General features: G+C 37.5%; 1 protein-coding gene across 2 annotated transcripts in view; it reads right to left on the bottom strand.

Annotated features, from left to right (window-relative positions):
• CDC23 (cell division cycle 23) overlaps window positions 1–11,878 on the bottom strand; it is a 54,328-nt gene extending 42,450 nt beyond the window's left edge. Inside the window, exons 1-2 of one of the 2 annotated variants that reach the window (XM_037801745.1) lie at window positions 11,329–11,878; window positions 11,155–11,227 (exon numbers count right to left, since the gene is read on the bottom strand). In XM_037801745.1, coding sequence (XP_037657673.1) covers window positions 11,155–11,227; window positions 11,329–11,489 — 234 coding nt within the window. In that variant the 5' untranslated portion in view covers window positions 11,490–11,878. The remainder of the gene's footprint in view (window positions 1–11,154; window positions 11,228–11,328) is intronic. The other variant, XM_037801746.1, reaches the window with a different exon arrangement.
• Window positions 11,879–22,991: the final 11,113 nt, after the last annotated feature.

Consider the following 22,991-nt stretch of genomic DNA (forward strand, 5'->3'; position numbering starts at 1 on the left):
TGAAAACAAGAACAGCATATCAAAACCTATGGGATGCAGTGAAGGCAGTGTTGAGGTGGAAATTTATTGCTCTAAATGCATACATTAAAAAGGAAGAAAGAGTTAAAATCAAAGAACTAATGGAACAACTGAAGAAGCTAGAAAATGATCAGGAAACTAACCCTAAAGCAAGTAGAAGAAAAGAAATAACAAGGATTAAAGCAGAAATAAATGATATAGAGAACAAAAAACAATAGAGAGAATAAATAAAATCAAAATTTGGCTCTATGAGAGTATAAACAAGATTGACAAACCCTTAGCTCAACTGACAAAGTCAAAAGAACAGAAAACCCAATTAAACAAAATCATAAATGAGAGGGGGTAGGTTTTGACTGTTCTCCCACAGCCTAGTGCAGCTGAGTTCCAAAAGAAGCCTCTACACTCAGGGCAAAATCTAGGATGTTACCTGTTCTAGAAATTTACTTATCACTCCATCCATTCCTGCAAAAACATCAACCTGAAAGAAGTACTGGTAAGGAGAAAATTTGAATGAGAGAATTTCATCAACCAAGTTTGACGTCTTGAACTATCAGTCTTTGCAGAACAATATTAAAGCTCAAGTGTAAATTGGAGAGTTCACATTTGAATCTCACAATGTTCAGCACTTTTCCTTAAATGATGAAGTGATAAAGTTGGGGTACCACTACAATAAGTCAAAGGTGTCCACCTGGATTCAGAAAAGCAGCTCAAGAAGGGAAACCATTTTGCTGTTATGATTGCATTTCCTGTACAGATGGGGAGATTGCAAATAAAACAGATATAGATCAATGTGTCAAGTATCCTGAAGACCAATATCCAAATAAGAAGAGAGATTGATGCCTCCCAAAAACTATGACTTTTTGTCTCATGAAGATTCCCTGAGAGTTGTTCTGGTCTCTGTTGCCATTAGTTTCTCCATCCTCACAGCTCTGATTCTAGGACTATTCATTCAATATAAAGACACAACTGTCATCAGAACAAATAATCAAAATCTAAATTACCTCCATGTCGCCTTAATGTTCTGTTTCCTCCCCTCCTTGATGTTTATCGGTAAGCCTAACCAAGTCACCTGTATCCTGAGACAAACATTCTTTGGAGATATATTTTCTGTGGCTGTTTCTGCTGTTTTAGCAAAGACCTTCACTGTCATTGTGGTCTTCTAAGCCATCAAACCAGAAAACACTTTACAAACGTGGAAGGTGACCCAATTATCAAATGCTATAGTCTATACTGGCTCCCTCATCCAAGTATGTATCTGTGCATTCTGGCTGGGAACCTCTCCCTCTTCCCTGACATGGACACACAAGCTGAGTTTGGGCAAATCATGCTTCAGTATAATGAGGGGTCCACTACTGCCTTCTACTATGTACTGGGTTACTTGGGATTTCTGGCATTACTGAGCTTGACGATCACCTTTCTGGTCAGACGACTACCAGACACTTTCAACAAGGCAAAAATGATCACATTCACCATGCTAGTTTTCTGCAGTGTGTAGATTTGTTTCATACCCACCTATCTGAGCACCAAAGGCAAAGCCAGAGTGGCTTTGGAAACCTTCTCAATCTTGGCTTCCAGTGCTGGCTAATTGGGCTGTATATTTGTTCCCAAATGCTATGTGAGTCTACTGAGATCAGATAGGAATTCAAGAAAAAAATTGCTTGAACAAATTCCTTCCCAAAGGCAAAGGATTTAATGTTCAAGCTGCATCATTGCTATGAAATGATCAATAATATGGAAATAAAGATTCAAGACATGACAAGAAATAAATCTCAGTAAAACAATGACAATCGCTCTTTAATCAAGTGACACCATTATTGTTGGAGGCAGCAAGTCATGAAGGAGAAAGCTCCGTGGTCAGATAGAATAATGTTCAAATTCAGCACCTTCCTAACTGACTCTGACTTTCACTGTGTTCAATTAGCATTTCCCTGAGTCATAATTTTCACTTCTCTAAAAATGTGTAATAGATTAGCAAGTCATAAAGGGTAGAGTAAGGATCACATGAAACTATTTATGTGAAAACACCTGTTTCCTTTTTATTAGCCTTACTCTGATTATCATTTGTTTCATATTTAAATAAAAATGACCTTTGACAGAATTTATGGGTTCTGGTGGTAGAAACAATCAGTGATATCTTATTCTCATTCACTCTACTATTTGTAAAGACAAAATTTGAGCTCTGGAATACATAAATAGTATTCTGTGGTTCTTCCATAGACTCTGGTGAAATTCATGGATCAAAGCTTAGGTAAAGGCCTGAGGGAAACTAATGGAACAACTCAGACAGTGTTTCACGGCAGGTGAACTCACTGCCTCCCCACTACGTGGGACAAGACTCCCAGGGGTGTAAATCTCCCTGGCAACATGGGACACAACTCCCAGAGATGTGCCTGGACCCAGCATCATGGAATTGAGAAAATCTTCCTGACCAAAAGGGAGAAAAGAGATTAAACAAAATCCAGTTTCACAGCCTGAGAGATTTCAAATGGAGTTGAGGTCAATCTGGAGGACATTCTTATGTGCTATATAGATACCCCTTTTTAGTTTTTAGTGTATTGGAATAGCTAAAAGGAAATACCTAAAACTGCTGAACTGCAACCCAATAGCCTTGATTCTTAAAGACAACTTCACAACTATGTAGCTTACATGGTGTGACTGTGCGATTGTAAAAACCTTGTGGCTCACACTCCCTTTATCCAGTGTATGGACAGATGAGTAGAAAAATGGAAACAAATACTAAATGAAAAATAGGGAGGAATGTGGGGGACGGAATGTTTAGGTGTTCTTTTTACATTTATTTATTTATTTGTTTGTTTGTTTATTTGGAGTAAGGAAAATGTTCAAAAATTGATTCTGGTGATAAATGCACAACTATATGATGGTACTGTGAATAACTGTACACTGTGGATGACTGTAGGATATGTGAATCTATCTCAATAAAACCGTATTAAAAAAAGAAGAAAAAAATGAGAGGGGGACATTACTGTGGATCCTGAGGAAATTTTAAAAATCATCAGAGGATACTATGAACTGTACGACAACAAACTATACAATTTAGAGGAAATAGATAATTTCCTGGAAACACACGAACAACCCAGATTGACCTGAGAAGATATAGAAGACCTCAAAAAACCAATCACAAGTAAGGAGATCCAATCAGTCATCAAAAAGCTTCCTACAAATAAAAGCCCAGGGCCAGATGGCTTCACAGGGGAATTTTACCAAACTTTCCAAAAAGAACTAACACTATTCCTGCTCAAACTCTTTTAAACAACGGAAGAAAATGGAACACTACCTAACTCATTTTATGAAGCCAACATCACTCTAATACCAAAACTGATAAAGATGCTACAAGAAAGGAACACTACAAGCCAATCTCCCTAATGAATATAGATGCAAAAATGCTCAACAAAATACTCGCAAATCAAATCCAAAGACACATTAAAAAAATCATATACCACGACCAAGTGGGGTTCATCCCAGGCATGCAAGAGTGGTTCAACATAAGAAAATCAATCAATGTAATACAACAGATTAACAAATCAAAAGGGAAAAATCAAATGATCATCTCAACACATGCTAAAAAAGCACTCAACAAAATTCAGCATCTTTTTTTGATAAAAACACTTCAAAAGGTAGGAATTGAAGGAAACTTCCTCAATATGACAAAGGGCAAAAATGAAAAACCCACAGCTAGCATAGTACTGAATGGTGAGAAACTGAAAGCCTTCCCCCTAAAATCGGGAACGAGACAAAGATGCCCACTGTCACTGCAATTATTCAACAATGTGCTAGAAGTTCTAGCCAGAGCAATCTGGCAAGACAAAGAAATAAAAGGCATCAAAATTGGAAAGGAAGAAGTAAAACTCTCATTATTTGCAGATGATATGATCATATGTTTGGAAAATCCTGAGAAATCAACGACACAGCTACTTGAGCTAATGAACAATTTCAGCAATGTGGCGGGATACAAGATTAATGCACAAAAGTCAGTAATGTTCCTAAACACTAGAAATGACCTAACTGAAGAGACACTCAAGAAAAAAATTCCATCACAGTAGCAACTAAAACAATCAAGTACCTAAGAATAAACTTAACCAAGGATGTAAAAGACCTCTACACAGAAAATTACATAACTTTACGAAAAGAAACAAAAGGGGATGTAAAGAGATGGAAAGATATTCTGTGTTCACAGATAGGAAGGCTAAACGTCATTAAGATGTCAATCCTACACAAAATGATGTACAGATTAAATGCAATTCCAATCAAAATTGCAACAACCTATTTGCAGACTTGGAAAGCCAGTTATCAAATTTATTTGGAAGGGGAAGGGGCCTCAAATTGCTGAAAACATTCTAAAAAAGAAAAACAAAGTGGGAAGCCTTACACTTCCTGACTTTGAATACTATTATAATGCCACAATAGTCAAAACAGCATGGTATTGGCACAAAGATACACATACTGACCAAAGGAATCGAATCGAGAATTCAGAAGTAGACCCCCAGAACTATGGTCGACTGATTTTTGATAAGGCCCCCAAATCAAATAAACTGGGACAGAACAGTCTCTTCAACAATTGGGGCTGGGAGAACTGGATATCCATATAAAAACAAAAAACAAAAAACAAAAAACACCCTATACAAAAATTATTTCAAAGTGGATCAAAGACCTCAATACAAGAGGCAGTACCATAAAACTCCTAGAAGACAATGTAGGGAAACATCTTCAAGACCTAGTATTAGGAGGTAGCTTCTTTTCTTTTAATGCTTACAATGGTGAAGTTTATATTATGCATATTTTTTTTCTAAGCTACTGTTTTTATTTTTTTCATTTTTTTTCCATTTTTTTATTGTGAACTTAAACATATATACATAACAGTGATAACTTTCAATGTATGATTTCACAAGTAGTTAGAGAGCAAATCTTAAAGAATGTCATGGGTCACAGCTCCATAACTTCAGTCATTTCCATTAATGTAATAAAATATACCATACATACAGAAAGGTGTCATCTCTCGATGTACAGCTCAACAAGCAGTCATCTAGGTAATTTCAAAAACTGCTAGGGGTTACAGTTCCATAATTTCAGTTTTCTCCTTGTTATGCAATACAAGGTATATACAGAAAGGTGGAAGACCTTCAAGGCACAATTCAACAAGTAGCTATAGAGCAAATCCCAAGGGACACTATAGGCTCCTTAAATGTCATTTATGGAGGTAGCTTCTTAAACCTTACACCCAAAGCACAAGCAATAAAAGAAAAAACAGATAAATGGGAACTCCTCAAAATCAAAAGCTTCTGTACCTCAAAGGAATTTGTCAAAAAGGTGAAGAGGCAGCCAACACAATGGGAGAAAATATTTGGAAACCATGTATCTGATAAGAGACTGATATCTTGCATATATAAAGAAATCCTACAACTCAACAATAATACAAACAGCCAAATTTAAAAATGGGCAAAGATATGAAAAGACACTTCTCTGAAGAGGAAATACAAATGGCTAAAATACACGTGAAAAAATGTTCATGTTCACTAGCTATTAGGGAAATGCAAATTAAGATCACGAGATATCATCTCACACCAATAAGAGTGGCTGCCATTAAACAAACAGGAAACTACAAATGCTGGAGAGGATGTGGAGAAATTGCAAGTCTTATTCATTGCTGGCAGAACTGTATAATGGTATAGCCGATGTGGAAGAGTTTGTCAGTTCCTCAGAAAACTAGGTATTGAGTTACCCTTCAATCCAGCAATTTCACTTCTCGGTATATACCCAGAAGATCTGAGGGCAGTGACATGAACAGACATTTGCACATGGATATTCATAGAAGCATTGTTCACAGTTGCCACAAGATGGAAACAATCCAAATGTCCTTCAACAGATGAATGGATAAACAAAATGAGGTATATACATACCATGGAATACTATGCAGCAGTAAAAAGGAACAATGTCCCAAAACATGATAACATGGATGAACCTTGAAGACATAATGCTGAGTAAAATAAGCCAGACACAAAAAGAGAGATATTGTATGTTACCACTAATGTGAGCTCCATGAAAAATGTAAAATAAGTGTATTAAAATGTGGAATATAGGGGACTTAGAGATAGGCAGAAGCTAGTGAAGGGGGAATGAGAATCTAATATGTAGATACAATAATGAGGGTGAGCTTAATGGTATGGGAATGGACAGATATGCTTATGGTTCGTTAACGAGATTATAAGTATTAGTGATGCAATGAAGGCAAACATGTTAGTAAATGGTAGTTTAAAGGCATGTAACCCACAAAGTAGCACTACAAACATGAATAAGAGTTAGCATGATATACTTATAAGATATGACAACGGCACAAAGAGTTTACAATAGAGAGGTATATGTAAAAATCACCCATTATATATTATAGACTATATTTAATAGGAATATCTTACCATCACTACAGTAATACTAGGGATGAATAATCAGCAGCAGATAAGAGTTCTAGGATGTTATGGTAATTGTTTAAAGTTGAGAGCGATGATGATTGTACAAAGGGTAGATAATGTGAGAAACTGACCATTTATCTTTGGACAGAATATATATAATACGAAATTAGGAATGAACTACTTAATAAATCAGGCCTTCTACTTGAGGCATGCTCTTGTGAAACTTAGAGCTATAAATGGAAGGCTAAGCCTTCCTATAATTATACCTAAGAGGCACCTCCAGGGAACCTCCTTTGTTGCTCAGAGGTGGCCTTACACTCTCTAAGCCCAACATGGCCAATAAATTTATTAACCTCCCCTTGACATGGGACATGACTCCCAGGGGAATGAATCTCCCTGAAGACGTGGGACATGATTCCTAGGAATGAGCCTAGCCCTGGCAGTGAGTAACTAAAAATGCCTACTTGTCCAAAAGGGGGAAAAAGAAAGGTAACAAAATAAGGTTATAGTGGCTAGGAGATCACAAATAAAGTCAAAAGGCCATCCTGGAGGTTTCTCTTATGCAAGCTCCAGCTAGATATCTCAAATGGTCACAGTATGCCATGCCCTTACCAACAGTAATCCTGAAATACCTAGGTCCCTATCTGTGATTCCCAGAAGATTCACTCACTAAGTTTTATCTCTCAGCAACTTAAATCCACCACAGTGTTCCTATGTCAGACAAGTCCTAAAACCCAGAGGCAATAGCCTCTTTAAGAACAACAATCAGATGCAGCTCCCTTTCCCATACTGTCAATACCCCCTTTTCAATATGAACAAGTTAGGGCAGTCACTGCCTAGACACCCCTAAAGATGGAAAAAGAGATTAAGTGAGAGAAAGGGGAAGCAACAGACAAGATAGGATTTAACAAAGGATTACGAATACTGAAACTTTATATTTAGATGCTAGTATATTAGAATAGCCAGAAGGAAAGTAACTGAAATGGTAGAACTGTAACCTATACATTTCTTTGAAATTTGTTCTATAGCTATTCATTGAATTGTGCTTTGAAAGTCTTCACCTTTCTGTACACACCCTATATTTCACAATAAGGAAAGAACTGAAACCATGGAACTGTAATCCATAACAATTTTTGAAATTACCTATATAACTGCCTGTTGGGCTGTACATCAAAAGTTAACACTTTTGTGTATATACGTTATATTTTACAATAATGGAAACAACATTCTTTGAATTTGCTAACTACTTGTTAAATAGTACTTTGAAAGTTATCACTTACATATATATGTTAAAGTTCACAATTTAAAAATGCATAATGTAGGTGGCAAAAAGTGAATAAGTGCTAGGAAGAAAAATAAAGCAATGTTAAACAAATGAAGAGTGATGGGGAGGGTTGTTTTACATGAAGAAGCTAAGGAAGACCTTTTTGGTAATAAGCAAAGATGTGTACATTCTTATTCTCTGTCCACATCATTTTGGGATGTATTAGGATTTCCACTAACCTGTACAAACCTATCAGATCTCACTTCCTATTCAAAGTTCCATTGTAATTATGGTGTTTCAATAAACTGAACATACAAGTTAAATTGTTTAGTGTGCTACAGAAAATATAGATACTGCACCAAATAAACATCTCTTCCCTTGGTTTCACACAGAAATTAAAAGTTTTAAAACATAGTCAATATCATCCTTTACCCTTTGGCCTGATTTGCCTTAGTCCTAACCAGATCTGCTTCATTCATATCTGTAATTGAAGTCTGAACTCTTTTTCAGCTTTTCTAACAGTTGCTGTATGGGGAAATACTGACATTCATAGCTGCCGAGCTCTAGCTCTGAGTTCCAGGTGTCACACAGATAACAGAAGATCTGGAGACTGACCAGGTTATACACAAAGAGCTCAGCATCTCAGAATTTGGAGATAACCATTACAACTCAGGGACAAAAGCGACTGCTGTAAGAGCTTACAATGTAGAGACCATTACAATAAGCATTCCCCCGATAACCTGTGCTCTAAGATTCAATTCTCAGCAAGCCTTGTGGCTCACACTCCCTTTGTCCAGTGTACTGACGGATGGGTAGGAAAATGGGGACAAAAACTGAATGAACAGTTGGGGTGGGATGGGCGGGATGGTGTGCTTTGGGCATTCTATTTTACTTTTATTTTTATTCTTATTTTTATTTTTTTTTTTTTTGGAGTGAGGAAAACATTCAAGGGTTGATCGTGGTGATGCATGCACAGCTATATGGTGGTACTATGAACAACTGATTGTACACTGTGGAAGATTGTATGGTATGTGAATATATCTCAGTAAAACTGAATTAAAAAAAAAAAAACAGCCAACAATATTAATGTTTTGAAGAGAAGAAAAGGTGAGAGAATGATAGATTAAGGAATACTAAAGAGACATGACAGAGAGACTCCACACAAAAGAGAGAAGCAAACACATTTCCACACTTGGGGCCTCCTTATTTACCTGAACCTCTGCAACACCGTAAGTACCAGCTCTACCTGCCCTGGATTAGGCCCTATGGCTGCAGAGAAAAGGGTCTCAGAAGAAAACTCAGGGATAAAAATGGAGGAAGTGATGTTTCAGCCTGAAATTACTAGAAATCTCCAGGAAGTAAAGGAGGAAGAAGACACTCAAGAACCAGAGAAGCCCTCAGGACAGCTAAATACTCCTTGGAGTGATGAAGAAATCAGGAGCTTCCTTCAGCAACGGGAATCCCTCGAACATCTGATGCTTCCCATTCAGAAGAAAAAGAATCATGTGCTGTTGAAATCTATAGCCCAGGGGCTCAGGAAGAGAGGTATAAAGAAGAGCTGGCAACAATGTCTCCATGTGTTGATAAGTTTGATGGACTTATATTGGACTATACATGAGGCCAACCAGAAGCCAAGGACTGAACCCCTGCCTTGTCCTTATGGAGAGGCACTACACAGGATAATGGAGTATAACTGGGAGGACAGCGTCTCCTCAAGTTGCCCCCATACAGACATGACCAACCTTCCACCTCCCGAGGTCCAGCTCCAGGCCTGCACCATCTTCGTGCCCCTTGAAGAGCTGATGTGGACTTCCCCACATTGATCTACATGAAGAACCCTCAGATGCTCTGACTGGAACTTCTAAAACAATGTTGAATGGCAGTGGTGACAGTGGACATCTTTGTCTTGTTCCAGATTTTAGAGGGAAAGCTTCATTCTTCGAAGAGTAGTATAGGTGCCTTATGAGAGTAATCCTCATCCTTTCCTCCCATCTCTTGTAATAATGCTCTCATTCTTTTCACTTATCCATAAGCTATAATTATCTAATATATTGTTACTATAACTTTAATTTTTTTATTAGAGAAATTGTAGGTTAACAGAAAAGTCATGTAAAAAATACATAAAATTCAGAGTTTTTCAAGAAAGTTTTGACATAGTATTGCTGAAAGCACAAGACACAGCTGTAATTCTCTATGTAAAAAAAAATGAGATAGCACATTTAAATTTAAAACATATAATCCCCCCAAATTACAGGGACCAAATTTGATCAAAATTTGATTAACTTCATTCTTCTCATCCTTTTTGCCCCAAACAGCACCAGCACAAAAATGGAACCCAAAACATATTCAGTATTTTCTTCATTGGATCAACATGCAAGGAATGTAGCTAGTCAGCATGGGATTGTGGTGGTCTTTTTCACAGTTTATTTCTACCCCCTGCCCCTCACCTGCATTATACCTTTTTGGAGTAAAAATCTTCATTGTTTTTGAGTGGGAAGAAAAAAAAACTCAAGATATGCCATCTCCAGGGAAAACAAAATGGACTGTGATGAAAATCATTCCATCTACACAGATTATCTAACACATGTACTCTAGATCATATATAAAATATGTTCTTAACTCGTCACACACTTTAAAAACCTTTATATAAAGGCCACACTGTGGCCTTTCATTTTCATTTACAGAAAGCACCTAGAATGTTCTACTGAAAGTTACATAACTTGATTTAGAGACATTTAGCATATATGTGAGAAGTTTGTGTGTGTGATTTTTGTTGTACTTTTTAAAAAATGCAAATCTACCTGAACGCCACAAAGTGTATGTCCATCACACCACACCATCTCTCCCTTATTAATAATGAAAATAATGGTAAGAATAACTAATTTTATTTAGTCCTATGTGCCAGGTACACTGCTAAGCTCTCTGTAAGTGTTATCTAATTCTCTCAAAAACCCCATAAAGTGGATACTATTTTTATCTCCATTTCACACATGAGGAAAGTGAGGCTCAGGAGGTTAAGCTGCCAAAGGTCATTTAGTGTGGCTGGGACTTGAACCCAGAGCTTTCTGAATCCAGAGCCCATATTCTTAACCAATTTGCTATATCGATTCAGACAACAGTGTAGGAACAGTTTAACACAGTTGTAAAAACTTTTGATTCTTCTATTCCTTATGAATACTATCTAGGTTGGACTACAAAACCTAAAAGGCTGAAATCTTAAGCAAGGATTTTTTATTAATTCTCCCCAGCTTAAGTAAAAGCACCACCAATTTTTCAAAGCTCAAAACCATACACATAAAAGCCCTTAAAACATTCAGCTCTTTAAATGCCTGGATTCCCTCTACAAACATTCCTGCTAAGCAATATGCTCCCCTCCAGTCGAAGGCATTCGGTACCTCTTGAGCACACCCTTTCACTGCTGGGGAGCTTTCGTTGTGAAGACGTCCTTACCTCTGTAATAGGCGGCGGCGGCTGCAGCTCGGCTAGAGGCAACGGGGGAAGGGAGAAGGCCAACTCCGCGGACCTGGAACACCCACACAAACTGGATCAACTCGACAAGTCCCCAAGGCCAGGGATTCAAGGCCAAGGATTCAAGCCCGGCCCCTTCCGACCCCGACATCTTACCATTTGCTACTGTGCAGTAGGCCCCGCTCCCGGGTAAGGCCAGCGATAAGTAACAGCTGCTTTTTAACTTCCCGCAAATCTGAGAAATCGCCGCTCGCTACCAAGACTGGCACCCCGGCAGCCGCCACAGCCACTGGGACTACTGAGATAATGGCCGCCATTTTCCTTTCTCCGTCCACTCCAGCCAATCACCAGCGATGGTAGTTGATGACCATCTGCGCACAAAAAGTCTACCTGTTATTGGAGAGCTCGTGCAGCAGAAAAACCAATCAGAGATCTGACTTCACTTACGTCACGTATGAGGCCGGGGGTAAAAAAAGGGGAAAGTTACATCTCCGATTGGCCAAAAGCTACTGAGGCGGGAAAGTTAGAACTAAAAAGGAGGAAAAAAAAGAGGCCACGAACTCTGGGCGGGGCAAAGAAGGATGTGAGACTGGAAAAGGTCTGGGAATCTGGGATGGAGCAGAAAGGGTGGAGAAGGGAGAGTACCCTGGACCTTAGGGTGAGGGGTGATGTGACTGGACGAAAAATAGGTATAGTTTGTGAGCAGATTCTGTGCCAGGGATGACAAAGGGATGTATTGGTATAGGAAGAAAGCTCTGTTGTCCTCGGTTTTTCCTTAAAGTAAGGGGTTGTAGCCTTAAGTGGAGACTCATTTCTCTTTATTCACCCTCTTTCTTCTCTGGGGAGGGAAAAAAAAGAAACATTTATTGAGGGTTTACCATGTGACACGTTCTGCGCTTTTATGAGTATAAATCTCTTTTACCTCTTAAAGCAGCACTATGATAGTCAATGTTTGTACCAGAAAGGTTCTACACTCTTCCAAAGACGGAGTGTGAAACAGAACCCAGTTCTGACTCCAAAGCCCAGTGTTCTTAAACATTACATGAGCATATTCAGTCTTTGATGTCTTTATCCCGAGAGCATTTCGTGGTAATCTTGCCAACTCCTTTGGGAATTAAAAAAAAAATTAATCATTCTCTGGGTGTTTTATGATACGGAAGTGATTTTAGGTAAGGCATTTGTTTTAGATTAATACATTATTAAAGATTGTATTATAGAGTCAATTTTATTACAGTGTAATATGAATAATATAGAACATACAAAGGCAAAATTCTGCTTTGTTCTTGTTTCACAAGTGATGCACACTTTATATTTGTTTTAAATATATTATTTAAGAAAAAGTTTGATTTGTTAGCAAATATATAAATGACCCATATATATATATATGTATATATATATATGCACACACACACACACATATATATATACTGAATATAAACTGAATAAGTACTTACAAATAGAATAAAATGTAACTGTTTATGGCATCATGGGTAGTCAAGTAATGCTCTTATGACCCGTTTTTTCTTGCATTTTGCTCTTTGAAAACACCAACTTGTTTATTATTGTATGACATTAAAATTTTTATATTTTGTTTTTAAATAATAAGAAAATAGAGATGATTTCAAGATGCTTTTGGCAAGAACTTCCCTACAAACACTACATTTTAACTCCCACCCAAAGGAAATTACTGGTGTCTGTATTTTTCTACATAACTTCCATGCTGTCTTGTTGCTTGCTTTTGTCACCTGGCAATTCATTATGAGTATTTTCCCACGTTAATAAATATTCTTCTACGTCATGATGCTTAATGGTCATGGTAATCCATTGTATGGGTATACCATAAGTTTACATAACCAGTCCCTTATGTTGGACTTATAATTTATAACCATAATTATTTTATAACCAGAATTTTTAAAGTTGTATAATACTCAGTTGAATAGAAATATCATCTTTTCTATTATTATATATTTATATAATTTATGATTTCTTATTGTTTTACATTATGATTCAATGAGCAACTTTGTGCAGGAAGGTTTTTTTTTCTTTAATATTTAGGATTATTTCCTCAGGATGGATTCCTCAAAATATTTTTTTTTTCTAATTCTGAAGTGTCAATTTTATTGAAAGAGTTGGAGTAAAAAGAACTTATATATGAGGCTAAACATACTGTACGTTCTTGAGTAGAATGCAAAATTCACGACTTTTTTAAATAACAGCTTTATTGAGATATAACTCACATACCATAAAGTTCACCTTCTTAGAGAGTACAATTCAGAGTTTTTATATATTCACACAGCTATGCAACCACCTCCATTATCTAATTCCAGAACATTTTCATCACACCGAAAAGAAACCCCGTATTCATTAGCAGTCACTCCCCATTCGATTAGATGAATGCGACTTGCAAATATGGTGAAGTGCAAGAGCACCTTAAGGCAGATTTGCAGAATTATCATTTGTATACATCTCATGAAATAGTATTTCAGCATCAAGTTTCCTTATACTTTATGCTTGCAGTCTTTAGTCAGTATCTATCATGAATAAATTCATATATAGATATGTGTATATATGTGTGTATGTATGTATGTATGTATATATATATTCATATAAAACCAGAATAAAAGTGATTAAAAACTATACCAGTCAAAACTACCATGGAGGCTTCAGTGTTCAGTTGACTGATAAACTGATTCATGCCTGTCTGAAGCAGGAACTGCCTGACCAGTTCATTCTTTCATTCACTCAAGATTCAAACTCTCACTTTGTTCAGGAGGACAATATTTAAATAACTCTCTTATCTATTAAAAGTTTTTAAAATGAAGGTCATCATTATCATCTTTAATGGAGTGAATCCCCCAACTCCATTGCCCCACCACCACCACCATCAGCAATCCCAGTCCAATTCAAAGGTGTTTCCTTTCCAAGCTGATATCAGGCATCTTTTTATCTTTCTTCTCCTCTCTCCAGAGGTAGAATGGTGGTATTAATAATAGCACACCACCCAGGAAGGTGCTTCTAGCTACCTAGTGGGTACTTGACAAATACTTGCTGGACTGAATCCACAGTTCAGGAGAAACTGCCACATGCACACAGCTGCCTTTAATGTCCCCATTGGAAAGAATATCTGCTCTACCAAGAAGAAAGAGGAAGAAAAGGAGCAAGAAAGGGAAAGTAATTAATACTCATTAGGCTTCCACTGTTTACCAGGAACTTTATATTTGTTATTTCTTCTTATTTTCACAACAGCCCTGTGTGGTCAATTACTGACCATCACCATCAGTCTCATCACCCTCATTTGTTATGGATGAAAAAATTTAGTGATTTGCATAAAGCCACACTGCCATATATGGTGGAACTATAATTTGAACCCCAAGGCCCTCTAATTCCAAAGTTCATGCTTATTTCCAGTTTACCACAGAGTTCTTCTGCAGGAGAAGAAATAATTTTAAAAATTATAATATAAATATGCCTGGGTCTGTGCTAAGTAAGGTTTTACATAGGTTGTGTTGTTTAACCCTTACACAAACATCATCTCATTTAATCTCACAACAAGCTAGTGAGGTAGTTATTATTATTATTCCCATTTTACAGATAAGGAAACTGAAACCCATAAGGATTGAGTATCTTGCCCCAGGTTTCAGAGCTACAAAATGGCAGGGTACAAAGAGAAGAGAAAAAAAAAAAAGGAAAGAATTCTTCCAAAGGAGAACAATGGAAGAAAGAAAGCACAAAAACGAGAAATGGAAAGGAAAAAAGCAAAAGAAAAGGAGGGCAGAGAAAGGAAATAGAAGTGACACAATTTAATTATCACAGAAGGCTTCTAAAGAACTGGTAATGTTCTATTTCTTAATCCAAGTAGTGGGTCATGGGTGTTTCTTTTAATATTCTTTACACTGTACTTATATACTGTATATTATTTGTAAGTATGCTGTGTATGATAAAAATGTATCACCTATTTCACAATTTTAAAAACACACATGTAACCAAGCAGTTAGGATTTAAGGACTGATTGTGATTACTGAATCATTAAATAGATATTCCTTTTTTACTTTCTGGTATTTAGAGCAGACAGAGGGAAATACCTGAAATCTGAATTGTAATCCAGCTGCCTGGGTCTCTAATAATGATTGTATAGCCTTTATCTTGTGCCCTTGTGATTGTAAAAACCTTGTGACTAACCTTCACTTGTACCCATTTATCCAGTTTTTCGACTTCAAAGTCTTATGATCACTAAATACAGCCCCTAATGTTTATTAATGAAGGGTCTTGGGTCAACCCAGAACTAACCCACCGCAAGTCCAAAGTCATCTTGATAACCGAAGCTGGGTCTAACCAAAAATGGGCCCACCTGACATGTGCAGTAGCTTACTTATTATCCTAAAACCTGCCCGTCTTTTGATGCTTTAAAACTATCAGAATTATTGCAGTTCAGGGAGACAAATTTTGGACCGATAGGCCATCTGTTCTCCTGCTTTGCGCCTAGCAATAAAACTCTCTCTTTGAAACCCCGATTTCTCAGGAATTGGTCATTTGAGCACATCGGGCAAAAGAATCCACTTCCTTGGTCCACTAACACACACAAGTAGAAAGAAAGAAAGGAAAGAAAGAAAGGAAAGAGGAAGGAAGGAAGGAAGGAACGAAGGAAGGGAGGAAGGAAGGAAAGGAAAGAAAGGAAGAAAGAAAGAAAGATGCTAAATACTACTCCAGGCCCTAACCTCAAGTTTGTCACACATGACAGCTTCAATAACAACTTTATCCAGTCTCTGCACAGCACCAATTAGCATTCTCCAGCCACCCTTGGAGTGTCTGGTGGGGTCAAGGCTGACACACATGAGGCCCTTCCTGGAAAAGGCTCTGTTGTCTTTTGCTGCTGTGATCCCAGCTCTAGCTCAAAGAGGGTGATAATCCCTCCCTCCCCACTCCTCACACTGCTTAAGTAGACAAGCCATTGCTCAAATGCTGTGTAGGACCAGACACCAGAGGCCAAAGTAGGGTAAGGGCTGACTACCACCAGGAAAAACTTGCTACTTCTAGACCTGGTAAGACTGAAAGAACAGTCAGTTCCCATCAGGGTTTTTCAACCTCAGCAGGATTGACATTTTGGGACTGATAATTCTTTATTGTGGGGGCCTCTACCCACTAGATGTCAGTAGCATACCCCCACCCCCACCCCACCACAGTTGTGATAACCAAAAATGTCTGCAGACATTGCTAAATGTCCCCAAATGCCTTCAGTTGAGAACAACTTTTTCCCAGCCACTAACAGTGTTTGGGGCAGTGGCTTGTATAGAAGAGACTCCATGATCTTTGGGAGATGTACCCTAAACGCCACCTTCCCTGAAAACCCAGTTTTCAATGCTTGGTGGTAAGGGCAAAGCCCTTAAAACAAAGAAACAAGCAGCCCTCACCTAGACGACAAGAAGGAAAAGCCAAGAAGATCACAAAGGAAAGGGGAGGGAGTGAATGTGGTGTTGGAACTCTCATAATTAGGGGTGAACTGTGAGTTAGGGTTTATTTTTTTTTTTAATTCAGTTTTATTGAAATATATTCACAAACCATACAGTCATCCATGGTATACAATCAACTGTTCACAGTATGATCATATAGTTATGCGTTCATCACCACAATCTATTTCTGAACATTTTCCTTACATCAGAAAGAATCAGAATAAGAATAAAAAATAAAAGTGAAAAGAGAATACCCAAACCATCCCCCCATCCCACCCTATTTGTCATTTAGTTTTTACTCCCTTTTTTCTACTGATTTTTTTTCAATTTTTTAACTTTGTTTATCAAAAAATTAAAAACAAACAGGCAAACAACAACCAAAAAAACCCCACAACATTTCAAACAAAGCAATGGATTAAGGAAAACAAATAACCTAAAATAACTACTTTGCTTCCAATATGTTCCTACCATACCCCAAGAAAATTAATAAACCATGTCCAAACAGAGGAGTAAGAAAAACAATCTAAAATAACTACATTGCTTCCAACATGTTCCTACCATACCCCAAGAAAATTAACAACCCCTAAGAAAACAAAGGAATAAGAGAAAAAAAAAAACTAAAATAACTCTGTTGCTTCCAACATGATCTTACTATATCCAAGAAAGTTTACAAACCATAATCATTCCTGAGCATTCCCATAACATTGAGATTACCCTCCATAGTTTATCTGTTCTTATTAGATTATCATTCCCCCTCCACTAATTGGTATCTCTAGGTCCCCTACATTCTACAGTATAAAACATTGTACATTTTTCACAGAATTCACATTAGTGGTAACATACAATATCTCTCTTTTTGTGCCTGGCTTATTTTGCTCAGCATTATGTCTCTTTTTTTTTTTTTTTAATCTTCATTTTATTGAGATATATTCATATACCACGCAGTCATACCAAACAAATCGTACTCTCGATTGTTCACAGCACCACTACATAGTTGTACATTCATCACCCAAATCAATCCCTGACACCTTCATTAGCACACACACAAGAATAACAAGAATAATAATTAGAGTGAAAAAGAGCAATTGAAGTAAAAAAGAACACTGGGTACCTTCGTCTGTCCGTTTCCTTCCCCCATTTTTCCACTCATCCATCCATAAACTAGACAAAGTGGAGTGTGGTCCCCATGTCTTTCCCAATCCCCTTGTCACCCCTCATAAGCTACATTTTTATACAACTGTCTTCGAGATATATGGGTTCTGGGTTGTAGTTTGATAGTTTCAGGTATCCACCACCAGCTACCCCAATTCTTTAGAACCTAAAAAGGGTTGTCTAAAGTGTGCGTAAGAGTGCCCACCAGAGTGACCTCTCGGCTCCTTTTGGATTCTCTCTGCCACTGAAGCTTATTTCATTTCCTTTCACATCCCCCTTTTGGTCAAGAAGATGTTCTCCGTCCCACGATGCCAGGTCTACATTCCTCCCCGGGAGTCATATTCCACGTTGCCAGGGAGATTCACTCCCCTGGGTGTCTGATCCCACGTAGGGGGGAGGGCAGTGATTTCACCTTTCAAGTTGGCTTAGCTAGAGAGACAGGGCCACATCTGAGCAACAAAGAGGCATTCGGGAGGAGGCTCTTAGGCACAACCATAGGGAGGCCTAGCCTCTCCTTTGCAGCAACCGTCTTCCCAAGGGTAAAACCTGTGGTAGAGGGCTCAACCCATCAAACCACCAGTCCCCTATGTCTGTGGTCATGTTAGCAACCATGGAGGTGGGGTAGGCGAATACCCCTGCATTCTCCACAGGCTCCTCAAGGGAGCACTACATCCTTTTTTTTTTCCTTGTTTTTCTTTTTTTTTTTTTTTTTTTAACTTTCCCTTCTTTTTTAAATCAACTGTATGAAAAAAAAGTTAAAAAGAAAACACACATACAATAAAAGAACATTTCAAAGAGACCATAACAAGGGAGTAAGAAAAAGACAACTAACCTAAGATAACTGCTTAACTTCCAACATGTTCCTACTTGACCCCAAGAAAGTTACCTAATATAGCAACATTTCTGTGAACTTGCTCCTACTATATCCATCAGAAATTAACAGACCATAGTCATTCCTGGGCATCCCCAGAACGTTAAATAGCTTATCTGTTCTTGGATTATTGTTCCCCCTTCCTTAATTGCTCTCTACTGCTAGTTCCCCTACATTCTATATTATAAACCATTTGTTTTACATTTTTCAAAGCTCACATTAGTGGTAGCATATAATATTTCTCTTTTTGTGCCTGGCTTATTTCGCTCAGCGTTATGCCTTCAAGGTTTATCCATGTTGTCATATGTTTCACGAGATCGTTCCTTCTTACTGCCGTGTAGTATTCCATCGTGTGTATATACCACATTTTATTTATCCACTCATCTGTTAAAGGACATTTGGGTTATTTCCATCTTTTGGCAATTGTGAATAATGCTGCTATGAACATTGGCGTGCAGATATCTGTTCGTGTCACTGCTTTCCGATCTTCCGGGTATATACCGAGAAGTGCAATCGCTGGATCGAATGGTAACTCTATATCTAGTTTTCTAAGGAACTGCCAGACTGACTTCCAGAGTGGCTGAACCATTATACAGTCCCACCAACAGTGAATAAGAGTTCCAATTTCTCCACATCCCCTCCAGCATTTGTAGTTTCCTGTTTGTTTAATGGCAGCCATTCTAATCGGTGTTAGATGGTATCTCATTGTGGTCTTAATTTGCATCTCTCTAATAGCTAGTGAAGCTGAACATTTTTTCATGTGTTTCTTGGCCATTTGTATTTCCTCTTCAGAGAACTGTCTTTTCATATCTTTTGCCCATTTTATAATTGGGCCGACTGTACTATTGTCATTGAGTTGTAGGATTTCTTTATATATGCAAGATATCAGTCTTTTGTCAGATACATGGTTTCCAAAAATTTTTTCCCATTGAGTTGGCTGCCTCTTTACCTTTTTGAGAAATTCCTTTGAGGTGCAGAAACTTCTAAGCTTGAGGAGTTCCCATTTATCTATTTTCTCTTTTGTTGCTTGTGCTTTGGGTGTCAAGTCTAGGAAGTGGCCGCCTAATACAAGGTCTTGAAGATGTTTTCCTACATTATCTTCTAGGAGTTTTATGGTACTTTCTTTTATATTGAGATCTTTGGTCCATTTTGAGTTAATTTTGTGTAGGGGGTGAGGTAGGGGTCCTCTTTCATTCTTTTGGATATGGATATCCAACTCTCCCAGCCCCATCTGTTGAAAAGACCATTATGACTCAGTTCAGTGACTTTGGGGGCCTTATCAAAGATCAGTCGGCCATAGATCTGAGGGTCTATCTCCGAATTCTCAATTCGATTCCATTGATCTATATGTCTATCTTTGTGCCAGTACCATGCTGTTTTGGCAACTGTGGCTTTATAATAAGCTTCAAAGTCAGGGAGTGTAAGTCCTCCCACTTCGTTTTTCTTTTTTAGAGTGTCTTTAGCAATTTGAGGCATCTTCCCTTTCCAAATAAATTTGATAACTAGCTTTTCCAAGTCTGCAAAGTAGGTTGTTGGAATTTTGATTGGGATTGCATTGAATCTGTAGATGAGTTTGGGTAGAATTGACATCTTAATGACATTTAGCCTTCCTATCCATGAACATGGAATATTTTTCCATCTTTTAAGGTCCCCTTCTATTTCTTTTAGTAGAGTTATGTAGTTTTCTTTGTATAGGTCTTTTACATCTTTGGTTAAGTTTATTCCTAGGTACTTGATTTTTTTAGTTGCTATTGAAAATGGTATCTTTTTCTTGAGTGTCTCTTCAGTTTGTTCATTTCTAGCATATAGAAACATTACTGACTTATGTGCATTAACCTTGTATCCCGCTACTTTGCTAAATTTGTTTATTAGCTCTAGTAGCTGTATCGTCGATTTCTCAGGGTTTTCTAGATATAAGATCATATCATCTGCAAACAATGACAGTTTTATTTCTTCTTTTCCAATTTGGATGCCTTTTATTTCTTTGTCTTGCCGGATTGCCCTGGCTAGCACTTCCAGCACAATGCTGAATAACAGTGGTGATAGCAGGCATCCTTGTCTTGTTCCTGATCTTAGAGGGAAGGCTTTCAGTCTCTCTCCATTGAGTACTATGCTGGCTGTGGGTTTTTCATATATGCTCTTTATCATGTTGAGGAAGTTTCCTTCAATTCCTACCTTTTGAAGTGTTTTTATCAAAAAGGGATGTTGGATTTTGTCAAATGCTTTTTCAGCATCTATTGAGATGATCAATTGATTTTTCCCTTTTGACTTGTTAATGTGTTGTAATACATTGATTGATTTTCTTATGTTGAACCATCCTTGCATGCCTGGAATGAACCCCACTTGGTCATGGTGTATGATTTTTTTAATGTGTCTTTGGATTCGATTTGCAAGTATTTTGTTGAGGATTTTTGCATCTATATTCATTAGGGAGATTGGCCGGTAGTTTTCCTTTTTTGTAACATCTTTGCCTGGTTTTGGTATTAGATTGATGTTAGCTTCATAAAATGAGTTAGGTAGTGTTCCATTTTCTTCAATGTTTTGAAAGAGTTTGAGTAAGATTGGTGTCAGTTCTTTCTGGAAAGTTTGGTAGAATTCCCCTGTGAAGCCATCTGGCCCTGGGCATTTATTTGTGGGAAGATTTTTGATGACTGATTGGATCTCTTTGCTTGTGATGGGTTGGTTGAGGTCTTCTATTTCTTCTCTCTTCAGTCTAGGTTGTTCATATGTTTCCAGGAAATTGTCCATTTCCTCTACATTATCCAGTTTGTTGCCATACAGTTGTTCATAGTATCCTCTTATAATTTTTTTAATTTCTTCGGGATCTGCAGTTATGTCACCTTTTTCATTCATTATTTTGTTTATATGGGTCTTCTCTCTTTTTGATTTTGTCAGTCTAGCTAGGGGCTTGTCAATCTTGTTGATCTTCTCAAAGAACCAACTTTTGGTGATATTTATCCTCTCTATTGTTTTTTTGTTCTCTATGTCATTTATTTCTGCTTAAATCCTTGTTATTTCTTTTTTTCTACTTGGTTTAGGATTGGTTTGCTGTTCATTTTCTAGCTTCTTCAGTTGATCCATTAGTTCTTTGATTTTGGCTCTTTCTTCCTTTTTAATATATGCGTTTAGTGCTATAAATTTCCCCCTTAGCACTGCTTTTGCTGCATCCCATAGGTTTTGGTATGTTGTGTTCTCATTTTCATTCGTCTCTATATATTTAGCAATTTCTCTTGCTATTTCTTCTTTAACCCACTGATTGTTTAGGAGTGTGTTGTTTAACCTCCAGGTATTTGTGAATTTTCTAAGTCTCTGATGGTTATTGACTTCTAATTGTATTCCATTGTGGTCAGAGAATGTGCTTTGAATAATTTCAATCTTTTTAAATTTATTGAGGCTTGTTTTATGTCCCAGCATATGATCTATTCTGGAGAAAGTTCCATGAGCACTAGAAAAGTATGTGTATCCTGGTGATTTGGGATGTAATGTCCTGTATATGTCTGTTAAATCTAATTCATTTATCAGATTGTTTAGGTTTTCAATTTCCTTATTGGTCTTCTGTCTGGTTGATCTATCTATAGGAGAGAGTGATGTGTTGAAGTCTCCCACAATTATTGTGGAAACATCAATTGCTTCCTTTAGTTTTGCCAGTGTTTCTCTCATGTATTTTGTGGCACCTTGGTTGGGTGCATAGACATTTACGATTGTTATTTCTTCTTGCTGAATTGCCCCTTTTATTAGTACGTAGTGGCCTTCTTTGTCTCTCAAAACATCCCTGCATTTGAAGTCTATTTTATCTGAGATTAATATTGCTACACCTGCTTTCTTTTGGCTGTAGCTTGCATGAAATATTTTTTTCCATCCTTTCACTTTCAGTTTCTTTGTGTCCCTGTGTCTAAGATGAGTCTCTTGTATGCAACATATTGATGGTTCATTTTTTTTGATCCATTCTGCGAATCTATATCTTTTAATTGTATTTTTATCCCCACTTTAAAGATTAAGGAATTCAACCTCAGAGAGGTTGGGCAAGGTCAAACAGCTAGGAAGTGATGCAATCAAATTTAAAGCCACCACTATCTCCAAAGCCTTATGCCATGACTTTGGATCTCCTGGAATTTAACTTTCATTTATTTATTTATCCATCCGTCCATCCATCCATTCATTGAACAAATATTTTGTCCCTAATATGTGTCAAATCCAGGGAATAAGACAGTCAGTCCCTATATTCATGGACCTTGTTGTCTAGTGGGGAAGAAAGACAATCACATAAGGAATTATTTAATAACAGTTATGAATAATGCAGTAAAGGAAAAGCTTGCAATCCTACAGGGGGCCAATGCTAGGCTGTGGCC

The sequence above is a fragment of the Choloepus didactylus genome, chromosome 13 (assembly GCF_015220235.1).
Source record: "Choloepus didactylus isolate mChoDid1 chromosome 13, mChoDid1.pri, whole genome shotgun sequence".
Classification (NCBI taxonomy): domain Eukaryota; kingdom Metazoa; phylum Chordata; class Mammalia; order Pilosa; family Megalonychidae; genus Choloepus; species Choloepus didactylus.